General features: G+C 38.7%; 1 protein-coding gene across 4 annotated transcripts in view; it reads right to left on the reverse strand.

Annotated features, from left to right (window-relative positions):
* Positions 1 to 16,397, reverse strand: part of MAP2K5 (mitogen-activated protein kinase kinase 5) — a 262,810-nt gene that overhangs the window by 189,046 nt on the left and 57,367 nt on the right. For all 4 annotated transcript variants that reach the window (XM_060097122.1, XM_060097121.1, XM_060097123.1 and 1 more), the window contains one exon: positions 15,150 to 15,214. In XM_060097122.1, coding sequence (XP_059953105.1) covers positions 15,150 to 15,214 — 65 coding nt within the window. The remainder of the gene's footprint in view (positions 1 to 15,149; positions 15,215 to 16,397) is intronic.

A 16,397-nucleotide genomic window follows, 5' to 3' on the forward strand; every position in this document is an offset into this window, starting at 1 on the left:
GAAATATGTATATACACAAATAAAACAAAAATCTTTTGTTATTTTGTGAGATTTTTAAAAAACCCTGGATGTTGTCTTTTAATGCAATGACATGCTTTCAGTAACCAAATGTAAACTAGCTATGGTTTTGAAAATGAAAATTTTGTTTTATTGCTTGATCTTTTTAGAGATTTGTTCTCTTGGTAGGTTTCTCTGGGGGAGGATTTTACCAATATGTCACATACTAAAATAGCCATCCACAGAAAAAAATTCAAATAGTTTGAGGGAAATCAACACTGACAGTTGTTGCCTTCCATAATAGATAAACACATTAGCTGTTAAAATAGGAAATCCAAAGTAAACAGCAGTTATAAAAAGCTTTTATATAAACTGTACTAGTTCAAATAGCAGTCTATGCCAACCTTCCTTCTGTCTAAAAACCCATTACAGATGCTGACTACTGACTGTAAAATAATTGATGGTTAAGCAACAGGGCTCCCTAGACTGTTTAAGTATCAAATCAAACATGTCATTAGGTCACAGATATTAACAATTCTTTCAAGATGCTGATCATACACAGGGCTCACAAATCAACCTGATGTATAATATGGGGAACTTGGCAGGGTTAGAAAGAGTTTTCTAATCAGAGAAAAGCTACCATAACTCTACAGCTTATGATTTCTTCCTCTTTCTATTTACTCTGGTTATATGCTCCTTTTTACTCTCACACCTGCCTCAAAGTTAACATGGTCATCACTGCCTCCATTTTTTTTTTTTTTTTTTTTTGTGGTACGCGGGCCTCTCACTGCTGTGGCCTCTCCCGTTGCAGAGCACAGGCTCTGGACGCGCAGGCTCAGCGGCCATGGCTCACGGGCCCAGCCGCTCCGTGGCATGTGGGATCCTCCCAGACCGGGGCACGAATCTATGTCCCCTGCATCGGCAGGCGGACTCTCAACCACTGCGCCACCAGGGAAGCCCCACTGCCTCCGTATTTCTTCCATAAGTTGATACGGCCTGATTCAAGCCTTTAACATCAACTAGAGTAATGTCTTTTAATATATGGCCTAAGTATCTTTGAGATCAAGGAAGCTACAGTCATAGTGATCTCTTGATCAAAGCTTCTGAAAGAATGTAATGGGCAAAACAGAGAGGCAAGACAAAGCCTAACGAATAAAATGAAAAAAATGAGGCAATACATGTGGGGGAAAAACAGGAGTATCGTGAGGATCAACTAGCTAGGAAACTTCTCTCCTGAAATGGCTTGATTACAATATCATCTCTGCTCACAGTTTCTTGGTGGAAAGCTAACAATAAATCGCTTTCCAAAATCAGATACAAAAACGGCTATTTCAGAAAACCCCCTTCTACTAGTAATTAACATTTGATTATGCTTTGTGGTTTATAAAAAGTTTTTTATATAAGGAAGCTATTTAATTTGCACAAATATTTTTAAGGTAGATATTGTTATTATCCCCACTTTACAGATAAGGAAACCAAGGCTTGGTGAGGTTAACAACTGCTTCAAGATTCTTATCTCCTAAGCTCTGGAGTAGGATGTGGATTCAAGTCCTCTGAAGCCAAATCCAATGCATGTCCCAACAACCCTGTGTTATCATAAACTGATTGTTTCTAGATCCTCTAATTCCAGCTGTCTGCAAGGTGCTCTGGATATGGTCAGTGTTGGTTTTTAAAAAGCAACAGGGAAAATCGATTGAATGACTCACTTTTCAGAGTTGCATTAACTTTTTCAGGCCACTGGGGTACAATTTACTAAATTACCTCTCCTAGAACACTAAATAGTACCCTAGTGGGTCAAAGAGTAAATGCACCTCTGAAAAGTGAGCCATTTATCCCCTTCTTCCCTGTAGTACCAGATGTAATATGTCCCCTATGACAGAAATATTAACCCATTTCCATTAAAAACTCAAGAAATTGTCCCACACTAGAAAAAAATGAGTATGGGGAAGTGTCCCTGGGAGAGGAAAACAAAACAAACAAACAAAACTCTCTTCTATAATCCTGCCCACAGTACTGGTGAAAAGTCATCATGTACTTATATGAAAATATTGGGTTTTCATTCACTGGAAATTGATTTTAATCAAGACCTTAAAACAGGATCAAAAAATATAAATTCAAAAGCTGATGGTTTTCAGCAGGGAGATGCCCAGGACATCATGATGGCTATACTGCAGTATTTAAAAAATAAAGCTCAAGCATTCATCTTGCTTATGTAATAAGATATATATCACAAACAGCTGTTCTTTCACACATCTCACTATACTAGAGGTTATCCCTTTGATGGAAAAAAGTTCTCTTGGCTAGCAAGTAAGCACATTATTACTTTTAACCTCTATAAAGAGCAAAAGCCTCTGAATACATTTCTGAGTTGCCACAGGAATAGCTATTGAGTGATTTAACAGTTGCCAGATACCTTAATAAAGCCAAACTTTAAGTTTTCAGCACTGTTAGTCCCTTACTCTTCTGGAAGATGATTATGCAACGAAAATAAGACAACTTTAATTTAAGAATCATCCAGCTTCTAATTAAACTGCCATAGGCAGCTGGTTGGATAAGTTTTAATCAGTTTCAATCACCTATTGATTGGTATACTGAAGCCTAAAAAATTAAAAGTAAAAGATGATTGGGGAATTGTCCCATCTCTGAACAACAGTAGAGGCCTCTGTAAATAACTCCTCTTTTAACCATCAGCTAAATGAACACTTCAATACTGCAGTACAAAGTCTTCTGCAAAATTACTTTAACTAACAAGCAGAAATTTATCAGCTTCAGCCAAAATCAATGCTGAAATCAATTTGAACACTGGTTGTGTCTAAAGGGGCTCATTGGCAATTTAGGGAAATTACACCATGTAAATGCCTGTGCTTTAATTGAACAGTTTCATCAACTAGGCTGTGATTGCTGTCCATTCATTTATTTACTTTCACTGCAGATACCATTCTGCAAAGGAATGGCTTTTGTCAGGCTGGAGAGAGGCACTTTATCTTCATTTTGTGCACTTTTGTGCATAACAGACTTCATGAAACTGGCGTATCATGACTAGGGTCAAAACAAACCAGGAGGAACTTTTTCCTGTAACATAAAAACTGAACAACACTCAAACTACCATCATACCTTCCACCATCCAAGGACAGTCATCTTTAAACTCAGTAATAAGGAAAAATCTGTGCCTCTATGTTTTGGACAACAGAAGAAAGTATTTGGATTCTAAAATCAATTCCACCATGGTATTCTTTTTGAGATATCTGTAGTGACTTCCAAAAATATATAAACTGTATTAGAACATTCTCTCCAAAAATTAAGCAACATTTTGTTTTACAAAGTCCTTTGAGATTAGTCAAGAGGAGGTGCTATTCTCCAATCCATTCAGGAGAGTAAGGCTTAAAGATGTCATATATTTTCAAAGTAAGATTAATGGGAGGAGAAAGGGAGAGGGGTCTGTGTGGGAGGAAAAAAAACAGACTTGTTTACAAAGACCAGCAGCTGAAAATATCTACAAGATTCCAATGATGATTTAAATACACAGACAAAAGCACTCACAAAATCATGGGCAATGAAAAAACCCAAAGGTGTAATTTCTGGAGAATCATATGCTGAAGTGACTGAAGTCTGGAGATAGGCATTAATGTTTTTAACACTGAATTAATCAGTTAATTCAAAGATTACAAATTCCAGGGAAGGAGAGAAGAAAGACAGCTGTTTGTTCATACGGGTCATCTGTAAGATACATGTGCCTGATGCAAAAAGTAAAAATACAAAATGCAACTGTAGTATATTTGCTAGAAAATGCCATCAGAAATTCGTAGACTTGCACATAGTTTGCTTACCTTAGCTCCTCACAGAATCGAAATGTAATTATTTACTAGTAAGGGCACTGGGAAAGGACCAAGGAATACGAAAGCATGAGTATCAGTGGTGGTTCTATCCCTTGTCTTGTTTTGACTCCTCAGGGAAATCCCTTAATTTTGGTGTTTCAGCTTCATCATAGGTCAAATGAGGATGGTGATACCTACTCTACCCAGCTATATTCCAACACTGCTGGGGATAACCTCTGGCATGCTATGGTAGCCCAGGCTGGAAACACAAACACAGCCATATGATTCTGGGCAACCCTTGCATCTTGGGTGTATGAAGGAAGGGTCTTAAAACATTTTGCTAGGCTTCCAGGGAAGCAGGGAAACTTCTCATTTGCCTCTTCAGTCAGTTACCCCACTATACTCTGCAACACTCAATAAGAATTACCTTTAAAAAAAAGTTAAAAGGAAGAAGAAACAAATGGTGTCCAGAAACTTAACTGAGTACACGTGTGTGTGGTAAAAATTCACTCTGTAAGTTTATCCCATGTACCATTTTCTCTACCACTATAAAGTTTCATTGGCTATATTTTTTGCTGCTGAGACAATGTAAAAATATATTTTATTAATAGTTTTTAGATAACTTTTCAGAAAACTTAATTACGGTTTTATCAGAGCTTTATGTTTACTGACTAAGTATATTGTTACATTTTGCTATTATAGTTAGCAGTCATAACAGAATCAGTATGCTTGAGAACGTTACACAATACATATTTTCCAAATACACTAAGCTTGTTAAAATGCTATATTGATTGTGCCCTAAAGCAAGTTCTAATTTTGTCTGAACATTTTTCATTTCATTATTTGAATTCACAAAACAAAAACCATGAACTCCGCTTTGAGCAATAATACTGTACATTCCTTTTCTTTCTTTCTTTTATAATACTGACTAGGAAAAGTATGGAAATTTTAGGGTCAAGAGGATAACATAATACAAAGTCACACTTAAAAATCAAAGTAATGTTTAAAAAAACTAGATGCCTAATACCCACAGCCCAAGTCGCTATTGCTATTTCCCCCTCTAATTTAGTAACCTGCTCCTCCAATTCAGTTTTATTTCACAAATCAGAACCTAAACTTATTTCACTCCAGTAAGGCAGCAATTTAACAGGAACATGGTCTCTTATATCAAGGTAACCAACGACAGAGCAATGAAAAAAATTTGTGGCAGAATGTTATACACAGTAAATGCCTTTTGGACTTTCCAGTGAATTATTTTCCAAAAAAAGCAATTTAAGTAAATACCCTAGATGCTATGGTATACAAATATTTGCTTGTGTTATATGCCAACCAAGAGCCTATAATTTTCTAACACATCAGATACTGTAAAATAGCTAAAAAAAAATTAATGTGTCTTATAAATCAAGAAATGCACCACCTCCACTAGCACAACCATACAATTAATCTAGGGATTCAATTATTAAATTCAAAGCTTTTGATAAGTAAAGACCCAAAGGATAGACCAAATAACAAGTTATATTGCGATAATTCTGTCAGCCAAATAATGGTTGCTTTAACATCTACTAAAAAGCCTCTAAAATTAACAACTAGAGGTGGTGCATCACTGACTTTCAGGATTATATATTAATTTATATCTCACATCCAAAAATAATTTGGGTTAAAAATTAGGAAACTTAAGAGTGTGAATGGCAAACAGAAAACCCTGGCTTGAGAAGTAGGCCCAAGTACTGACCTAGGTGTCAGAACAAATTAAAGGTGTACAACTCAATGTTTTGATACTGAGTTCTAGTCTTTTTTTTTTTATTATTTTATTTTATTTTTATTTATTTATTTTTGGTTGCATTGGGTCTTTGTTGCTGTGTGCAGGCTTTCTCTAGTTATGGCGAGCGGGGGGCTACTCTTCACTGCGATGCACGGGCTTCTCACTGCAGTGGCCTCTCCCGTTGAGGAGCACGGGCTCTAGGTGAGTGGGCTTCAGTAGGTGTGGCACGCTGGCTTAGCTGCTCTGTGGTATGTGGGATCCTCCTGGACCAGGATCAAACCCATGTCGCCTGCACAGGCAGGCAGATTCTTTTTTTTTTTTTTTTTAACAAATTTATTTACTTACTTAATTTATTTTTGGCTGTGTTGGGTCTTCGTTGCCGCACACAGGCTTTCTGTAGTTGTGGCGAGCAGGGGCTACTCTTCGTTGCAGTGCACGGGCTTCTCATTGTGATGGCTTCTCTCGTTGTGAAGCATGGGCTCTAGGCGCACGGGCTTCAGTAGTTGCGGCATGCAAGCTCAGTAGTTGTGGCTCACGGGCTCTAGAGCACAGGCTCAGTAGTTGTGGAGCACGGGCTTAGTTGCTCTGCAGCATGTGGGATCTTCCCAGACCAGGGATTGAACCAGTGTCCCCTGCATCGGCAGGCAGATTCTTATCCACTGAGCCACCAGGAAAGCCCCCACAGGCAGATTCTTAACCATTGCACCACCAGGGAAGTCTCCTGAGTTCTAGTCTTGATTTGACCGTGGGCATGCCACTTAACCCTTCCAAGCTTTTTTTTTTTTTTTTTTTTTGGCCGTGCTGCACGTCTTGCAGGATCTTAGTTCCCTGTCCAGGGACTGAACCCAGGGCCCTGGGCAGTGAAAGCGTGGAGTCCTAACCATGGACCACCAGGGAATCCCCCAAGCTTTATTTTTCTCACTGGTAAAAAGAGGGTAAGCATACCGACCATGCCTTCTTGGCAGGAATTTAGCAAGGTCTCAAAAATCCCACATGATCAGGCCCCTGCCCATCTCTCCACCCTCCCCTGAGCTTGCTCCAACCACACTCCTAGACACAACACCTTCACACCCATCTCAGGGCATTTGCCAGAGCAGTTCCTTCTGCCTGGAAGGTTCTCCTCCCAGATTCTCCCATGACTGGCTCCTTCCTGTCCTTCAGGTCTCAGCTCAAATATCCCCTCCTCAGACAAGCCTTGCTGAACACCTATTTTAAATTCTACACAGCACTTGCAAGGTCTGTTATCATCTTACTTCAGTATTCATTTTCTCGATTACTGTCTGTCTGCCGTCCCAACATGAGCTCCAGGAGTACCGGGAACTTGTCGGTCTTGTTCACTACTGGATGGCCTTGGCACAGAGTGACTCTTGGTGAGTATCTGTTCAATGAATATACAATAAGACAAAATTTAAAAGAACAAAACCAAGTGATACCTGACATTAAGATTTTTATGGTAGCTGAACGCTGAATTTCATTCTGGAACTTTAGACTCGGGAGTAACCTTTGCACTTATTTCATGTCCAGTCTAAGTGGGAATTGTTTTCTCAGCGATTCTGAACACTAAGCCATATTGTTCTGCTTAAGGTAGAAGCCAGAGCCACCCAGCAATGCACAAGACTTTGTGTCCATCCTTAGGTTGTGAAGACTCTGCCTCTGCAGGTTAATTCCTAAAACACTAAGCACCTACAGTAGGTATGGGGCGGTGCTGGGCTCTGAGAGGATACCCACTCAGATGACCTCTAGGCAGGACAGTCCAGTGGGAAGAACAGCAGGAAGAGTACATGGTTCACTCTAACCAAAGGCAGACTGTCTCAGAGATATTCAAGACAAGCAGGGACTTCCCTGGTGGCGCGGTGGTTAAGAATCCGCCTGCCAATGCAGGGGACATGGGTTTGAGCCCTGGTCCGGGAAGATCCCACATGCCGCGGAGCAACTAAACCCGTGTGCCACAACTACTGAGCCAGTGCTCTAGAGCCCTTGAGCCACAACTACTGAAGCCCATGCGCCTAGATCCCGTGCTCGGCAACAAGAGAAGCCACTGCAGTGAGAAGCCTGCGCACCGCAATGAAGAGCAGCCCCCGTCCGCTGCAACTAGAGAAAGCCCGCGCACAGCAACGAAGACCCAATGCAGCCAAAAATAGATTTTAAAAAAAGACAAGCAATTTGAGGTGGGCCTTCAGAAGAACACAAAGCAAACCTGTTCCTCTGTCTACACAAATGCCCTTCAGACTTTTTTATGTTAACTGTCATGGGACCCCTTAATTTTCTCTTCTTCAGATAAAAGTCAGCCAATTCCTCTGACCACTTCTCAACTCAAATAACAGTTCCTCCATGAGGTCCTTCCTGTTATCTCCTGAGGAAGGAGCTAAAAGTCATCACTCCTCCCTTGGCCCCCCAGGGGCTGTGTGCCACACAGACAGACACACAGCCTAGACTGTGAGGCCCCGTACTTACCTGTGGACAGAGCTTCTCCCTCTACCTGGACACAGCTCCAGTGAGAGCCTGGCTGTCCCCAACAGCTGACACAGTGCCCTCCACACAGCTCATGCTCAGAACATGCCCCACTAATGAATGAAGGAGGATTAGACAGGCAAATTGCCCAGATCCCTTGTTATTCTCTCCATGCTCCTCTGAGTGGTCTCTGAACTGTCCACATCTCTCTGTAAACTCAGTACCCAGAACTAGAGACAAAAATCCAAAAGTGGCACCCTGCAAGATGAAGTCAAACCCAAATGACATACCCTCCTAATGCAGCCAAGAGAACAGATTTTAGTGGAAACTAGATCTCTTCCACCCTATAAAAATAGAAGTGTGCTAATGCTTATCTGTTCACAAAGACTTCTGCTGGGGACTTAAACTTCTTTATAAAGAAAGCACTTTTATTAAAATAAAATATTAGAAAGAAGTCTTGCTGCTTCAAAACTATTTTTCCCTGAAAGGAGAAAGGGTTGAAATACTTAGATTCAGCAAATTCTTACTTGAAATATTACCATAATGTATTGATTTTTACCAGGCTCAATTGACTGAAAAGTTGTTTGTGTAGCAATATTGGCCAAACCAATATACTAGAACAATTTTGTTACCCACAGTAATCAAGTGCGTTTCTGAAGTATAATTATACTGTCATAAAAATGAAGCCAAGATACCCTTTTCCAAGCAATAAAACAATAGGGGCTATAAAACAGGAAGAAGAAAAGGCTAAATAAATGAGATTTTTTTAAATGAAATTTAGTGTCTTTCAAAAACACCGCTGCCTCCTCTTCCTTCCCTTAAGCCAAGGTTAGCAGAAAATGATCAATACTTCAATCTCAATAAACTATTTCAATAATAGTTAATTCGGGTGGAAACAGAGTCTGAAAATCTCTGCTCAGCGACCTGTGACATCCTGTCATGTTGGCTGGATGCCAATAATCCATCATTGCCATAATGGATATGAGCATGTGTGAAGTTATGGGAACATGGAGATGGGGCAGCAAAGGTGGGAAAGGTGTAGAGAATCAGGAGCTCAGGTTCATTCTTCAGATTCTAATCAATACAATACACATTATTGTATGAAACAAACCTATAACGGTGAATGCTGAGAGAGGGAGAGAGAGAAGCATACATAATTAATTTTATTTGACAAATACTCATTGATTTTCTGAAAATATTAATATCTTTGCTTGTCACATGATACTATAATACAATCCAGCTATATACAAGTTATTTAATTTTACATTAAGATGATGTCTTGTTTGCTTGTTTAAAATATGATCTTAGCTGCAAGGAAAAGGCGCTTCATTTGATTGGAAATTTAAAGTTAAAATAAATCAAACAATCACCCTAGCTCTTGGGTCAATATCAAAACCATTTAAAAACTACTCTTAATTTACAAGATGCACTTCAGGGAAAAAACATAAAGGAGTGGGGTCACTGATACAGTTGTCAGAGAAGCTGGGGTTAGGCCTACGGCTGTTTTGGTTTGGCACCTTCAGGTTGTTTGGTGAAAAGGGACGTGAGAGTTTTTCTGGGTATTATGTGGTTCCCAATATTTTCATCAGGGAATCTCTTTGTTATGCTTTCCCCTCAGGGATCCTATGTTTTAAAATATTTTGTTTACTAAACAGCATTTAATTAGACAACAATTCATGTATTTTCTCATTTTCTAATTTTCATGAAATAAATCATGTTAAGTGTAATGAGCTGATATAATTCCAGCCCCGAAACAAAAATGTAATGTTTTAGTTGGCCTGTACAGCCATATCATGAGAGCAGAATACAATTTAATAGCTCCTGTGATCTCAATTACCATCTCCAAGGACCATCTTCACCCTGTCGCCCAACAAATATTTCATAAAATTGGTAAGACAACAGAAATGAAGAGACACCAACACCTTTGAGAATTATTATCCCCTCCCTCTTCTCTTGTCTCTAGATATGGTCGAATTAATTCTTAAATAATGGTATATATCCAATCTTCAAAATGCCATGTAGTCAGCATATATGCTGCTGATTAAACCACTGAGAAAATTCTACCACAAACCCAGGTTAGACCCTTAACTGTACTGTAGGAAGCAGCTGGATTTAGACAGTTCACTAGTGTTTTCCAACACCTAGAGATTAGAATACATGGCCAGAAAGCTGACAACTTGAGTCTTAGCCTGAATAATTTGCATTAAGGAAAAAGATAACATAACAGATGATCCTTAAGTGCTTCCTGGCTAACTGACTTAGCACGACCTAAATCCTAAGAGTTAGATACTACTTCATTTCTGGACCCATAGCTTATGTGACTCCATCAAACAATGCACTGAAGGAGCAAAGGACCTGAGTGACTGGCCTTCATTATCACAGGATGTTTCCAAAGTAACAGGGCCTATTAATTACTTTCATTTCCACGTGACATACTATCCAAAAAAAACGGACAGTAACTTACAATGTTGGGTTAATGGATACCAAATACTCAAAGTTTTAACATTTGAAAGAAAATTAATCATTCAAACATACGCCCTTAGTTTAGAAATCCCTACCCTTCTCGGTGAATGTTCTAAAACAAGTACACAGTCTCAAAATTATGCAGCCTCTAAAACTAGCTAGGTATGGGGAGGATCCAATTAAAGAGCTCTACTAAAACCTGTTTGGAAAAAACCTCCACTTGCCTCATTCTCATTCCAGCCAACACATATAAAGCATCTATTCTATCCTTAGGACAGTGCTGGGTATGCTAGAAAATACACGGAAACACAATGGACTCTGCTTGACCTTGAGAAACAACACTGCCTTGGGGATAAACAGAGTGAAAGGAAGAGATGCTGTGTAGAGTGCTGGCTTTGCCACTTGAATGTGAGCTCTAGCTTTTTCCAGTGGAAGAATGTGCTTACCATTATACCAGCTGTCCTATAGCAATTTGAAATTAACTATGATAAAAGAGAATATACCTTGAAACTCTGAAAAGAATCATTCTATTTAAGTTAGTATATAAGATATAATAATAAATCATATTCATGAGGCAACTAGAGAATAAAAGGAAACAAAGAAGTGTATGATGTATCATAACATAATGTAGAACTTCTCAAAGTTAATTCAACACAACTCTAATTCTGTGAGATATTTATAGATGCTCCTCAAAAAAAGAATCCCATGGCCAAGTAAGCCCAGGAAGCCCAGGGATTAACGATTTCTCTATCACTGGTACTATCACGAACAGTAGCTAACATTTAGTAAGTGTCAGTTACAGTGCTATGTCTTTTCTATGGAACATCTCATTTAACTTCACAGTAACTTTATAAGATAGGTATTATAGGTATTATTATCCCCATTTCACACATGGGGAAACTGACATAGAAGATGTTACGTAACTTTCCCAAGGTCACACAAGCTAGTTAGTGGCAGGTGCAGGATTCAAACTCAGAGCCTCCACATTTTTCTGTTTGTTTGTTTTTGGTTTGGTTTTGTGGTACGCGGGCCTCTCACTGTTGTGGCCTCTCCCGTTGAGGAGCACAGGCTCCGGACGCGCAGGCTCAGCGGCCATGGCTCACCGGCCCAGCCGCTCCGCAGCATGTGGGATCTTCCCAGACAGGGGCACGAACCCGTGTCCCCTGCATCGGCAGGCGGACTCTCAACCACTGCGCCACCAGGGGAGCCCCAGAGCCTCCACATTTAACCACAACACATACTGTTCTCTATTTCCCCGAAGTTTTAGAAATTTATTGTGAATCTACCAGAAGGGAATAGAACATGTGTGTTTCCTGATTTATTCTTGTGGAGCAACATGTAGTACTCTGGGAAATGGAGCAATAATTAAAGTGCGTTCATTTCCTTTTCTTAAATTATTCTTCTTCCTAGGCTTGGGCTATACTTTAGTCTAGGGTATTTCCTTTATGATCTATTTCATCCGAACTAGTAATCCAACAGATACCACAATTTAAAATTACCTGCCTAGATCAATATAATAGTAGAGCAGCAGGGGACTACACACAGAATCCACATTTGGTTTAAATATCTGGGCCCAGAAATTCATATTGTATAAATGAGGAGAACATCTAGACTTAAAGGATGAAAATGTGATGAACTATTAAATAATATATATTGCAGTTACACAATATCATATCCCTTGAAACTCACAACATCCCATCAAGTGGAACAAATAAGACTGAAATATTAAACTTTTGCTTTACATTTATTATTCTTTATAAGAAAAAAAATTAAATAGGCCCATTAGGCAGTTTTGCTACCAATGAGTGGATTTTCCAATATTTTCTTCATCTAGTTTATGTAGCATAAACTGTAATATAATCATTTTTGTTTGAAAAATCACAGTTTTTATAGTCAACACCATTAAGGTAAACTTAGTATAGGAGGAAGTCAATCATAACACACCAAACACTTAGTTTTATAGAGACTTCAGTAAAGTGGCTTTTCATTTCCTGATAATTATACAATTTCTTTGTGCTGAACTAAAAGCCAGGGATATAAGAACAACACAAATTGAAACCCAGACAGAAATGAAGACCAATGATCAATGATAAGTGGTTATTCAATTTGATATCTTCATGTCTCTCCCCTTAAGAATCACCTAGGCAATAAGTGAAATGTCTTCTTTTTTATAAGAAATCTATTACATAAAATAAAGTACTAAAATGATCATGATACTGCCACTCACCCTCCATAAACAACCACTGTCAAAAACATACTAAATCTTACAATACATCCTGAGCATCAGCATTGGTAGCTAACTAAATGAACCCAGGATAAGTCGCTAATGTCACTGCAGCATCCTAGCAAACTGAAGAACTCATGCTTAAGGACGTCCCCTTGGATACTGTGGCCCTTATAAAAAGAAAATGTCTAGCCATGCTTCTTAGCTAAAAACAACATAACCCAGGCGAATGGGGAGTTATTGTTGAATGGGTACAGGGTTTCAGATCTGCAAGCCAAAAAGAGTCCTGCAGATGCATGGTGGTGATGGTTACACAACAGTGTGAATGTACTTAATGCCACTGAACTGTAGACTTAAAAATGGTTGTGATTGTAATTTTTATGTTATGTGTTTCTACCACAATTAAGAATAATAGTTAAAGAAAAACAACACTAACATAATTTTATGTTGTAATTTTTCTTTGCTGGATGGGCATATTATTTCCACTTCCCTGTATCCCCTCTCCCCTTTTTTTATAAACCTGTTTTAAGATAAAAGGTTAAAATTTTAATATCTAGGATATTATTTCTAATAAAAACTATCTGCTGGGGTTTGGTGGTCTTATGCTTTCTCCCTTCTAGAATAAACCAGGACAGTAAATTCACAATAGGCCTTCAATTTAAAAATAAAAACATGATTGAGAATCAAACATTCGGTGAAACAACACAAATAAGTAGGTTAGGAGTCTAAAGAAATGTTTTTGGATTCTATTCAACCAATAAAAGGAGTCGAAAGAGTTGCTAGACATCTTTTCTGTTTTATTACACCTGAACACCAGCATAAAAGCATTAAGAAAAAGAAAGGTTGAGACTTTGAAAACCGTTCCCTCCAGGGAACTCAAGAGAAGCAAATTGGAGTGTACATGTTCCTTCTTATTTCTAAAGGTACCTGAACCCAAGAACCTTCAGGACAGGTAAAAAGTTAAGTCAGATAAGAGTGAGGAAGAGAAGACTAGGACGAAGAGATGCTATTTATGCAGTACTAGGGGACTGCATGGGAAGGAATGCTAGTATGATCCACGGAAGGACAACAAACTTTTTAGACACATGAGGCATCACACATTTTAAGGGCAAGACACAAGGATTGTGAAAGAAATGTGTTATTATTTAATTCTCTGAATTATCATAGTGGAAGCACTTAACTTTCAGACCAACTATTCACCATAGTCAGTTATCTATAGGAAAAAACAATCCAAATATGTAAGCATACGTTCTTAAAGGACTATGTTAAAGGACTTGAGGAGAAAGGACTCACATCCTGGCTCTATCTACAGAGAGGACTGAAGCCCTGGGTGGGGGACTGGATCAGATAACGCTGAAGGAGCTTCTAACCCTGAGAAATCTGATTCTATGCCAACGCTGCATCTGTGTGGAGGATGTTCTGGAATTTTAGGATGTGACCTTTCACATTCATGGGCAACAGGGCGATTTTGCAACAGGGCAATTTTTATCTGTATTCACGTCATTAGTAAGAACTTAAAATTCTAAGAAAATCAGTAACCAGTTAAACATAAATTAAATAATTTACAACTTTGAAAATATATATTAATATCAATAGTAAAACATCTAAGGTGAAAACACAATCATAATGTGATGCAGGGTTAGTGTATATATGGAAAACAGCTCTCTGGAGGAAAGCTTTATTACTCCCTCAGGGTTTTCTACAGAGCATGGATTTTTTAATTCCTAGTGGAATATTTTCCATACACCATTGCAGACTATTAAGTACCAGACATTACATTATGTAGTTTAAACTTTGCACTACTGCACGAGAAAGACTTCCCTGTTGAGAGAACTATTTTTTGCAGTTAGCATTTTTTAATATGAAAATGAACACTTCTTTAGGGTAAGATCACTGCAATTGGAATTTGGGAGAATTTTATAACTTAGCATATTCATCAATGTGTAGAAATTCTCTCAGAGAGTAGGGTGAGGAGAGAAGGAAGCACAACAGGAAGAAGTCTTTTTAATAACTGAGTGTTGACACAGGGCAAAGCAATGTTATTTATAAGGTTTGTCTTCCACTGGGCATAGCTGTACATACACAGGAAGGGGACTAGCATAGGGTTCTAGCAAGTTAAAAAAAATAAAAATAACGGTGTTAAAGAGTGAAGGAAAAAAATACATTAAACTTCAGGCCGGTTAAAGGTATACTTGCTAATGGTGGACTATTAAATGCTCACCCAGGAGAGATGCAGACTCAGAAATATTAAAAAGGCAATATAAATGCACTTTTCCAAGCAATTCCTGAGAAAATAGATTCCTTGCAGAATTTTGGAGTCAAATGTGGAAATAAAATCTAAGCACTGGTGGTCATTTAAAAATCTTTGCCATGGAGAACCTGGATACCCACATTTGGCAAAAGTGGATAGAAAGTTTAAACAAAATTGACTACTCACTTGTAGACTGTGCCTCCGTTGCCATGACCAAGAGTGTCTCGATACCGTATGTCTTGTTCATTCATCTCCACAAGAAAGAAAGAAAAACAAAAAGGGTGTCATGCTGTGGATGGAAATGTCAAGGAAAAGCAACTCTGGGCCATAAACAACAAGCAGTCTGGGTCATTTCAAGTTCAGCTGCAAGAACGAGAAGATCAATACAACATTTGCTGTCCAATTTATAAAAGACGATACCAAGGGACAAAGTGATGGAAAGTTTAATGACAATTTGTTTGCCTGGGTCATTTCATTAAAGTTTGATAAAAGGTGTCAAAATGGAATGATATAACATAGCTCAAAAGGGTCAGGTCAGAGATACTGATAAGAACACAGTCTCCAGCACTACATAACCACTGCCAAACAGCACTGCACATAACCAAAGTCAAACTTGGCAAGAAAACACACACACACACACACACACACACACACACACTTCTAGTAATCCAATGCACAATTTGTAAATAAATCAGCCCCTGAAAACTCCTCAAGTGACCCTCTAATTAACATTAAACAAACTAACTGAATAATGTTAACGATTTTCCTAGAGTAGATACAGCCTTTTTATACTTTTTTTTTTTTTTTTTTTTTTTGCGGTACGCGGGCCTCTCACCGCCGTGGCCTCTCCCGTTGCGGAGCACAGGCTCCAGACGCGCAGGCTCAGCGGCCATGGCTCATGGGTCCAGCCGCTCCGCGGCACGTGGGATCTTCCCGGACCGGGGCATGAACCCGTGTCCCCTGCATCGGCAGGCGGACTCTCAACCACTGCGCCACCAGGGAAGCCCGATATAGCCTTTTTTTGAAAGTGATAAATTAGTACACAGCAATAGCTGGGTAGAAATTTTATGCTCATGGGAAAGTGCTAAATCAATGCACTTTAAAATGCACATATAGTCAAATATTATAATGCATAAAAGGAAAACAGATAGGCATGTGATTCACATAAAGTCATTTTTGTAATTTATTATATAAAACAGTATGTGCGTTTTCCCAGGTTCTGTAAAACTATTATACCACAAATACTACTCTCACTTGAATCGTGAATAGAAGTGAACTATTTTAGTACCCAAAAAATAATGTTTTAGCGTTTGAAAGAACTCCCTAAATAATTATTTATCAAATGACTTTAAGACTAGTCAGATTCTATTTGAGGCATTCAGTAATTTTCTACACACTGGTCCAGTTGCTTAAAAATTATCTGCCAACTTTATT

The sequence above is a fragment of the Mesoplodon densirostris genome, chromosome 4, assembly GCF_025265405.1.
Source record: "Mesoplodon densirostris isolate mMesDen1 chromosome 4, mMesDen1 primary haplotype, whole genome shotgun sequence".
Classification (NCBI taxonomy): domain Eukaryota; kingdom Metazoa; phylum Chordata; class Mammalia; order Artiodactyla; family Ziphiidae; genus Mesoplodon; species Mesoplodon densirostris.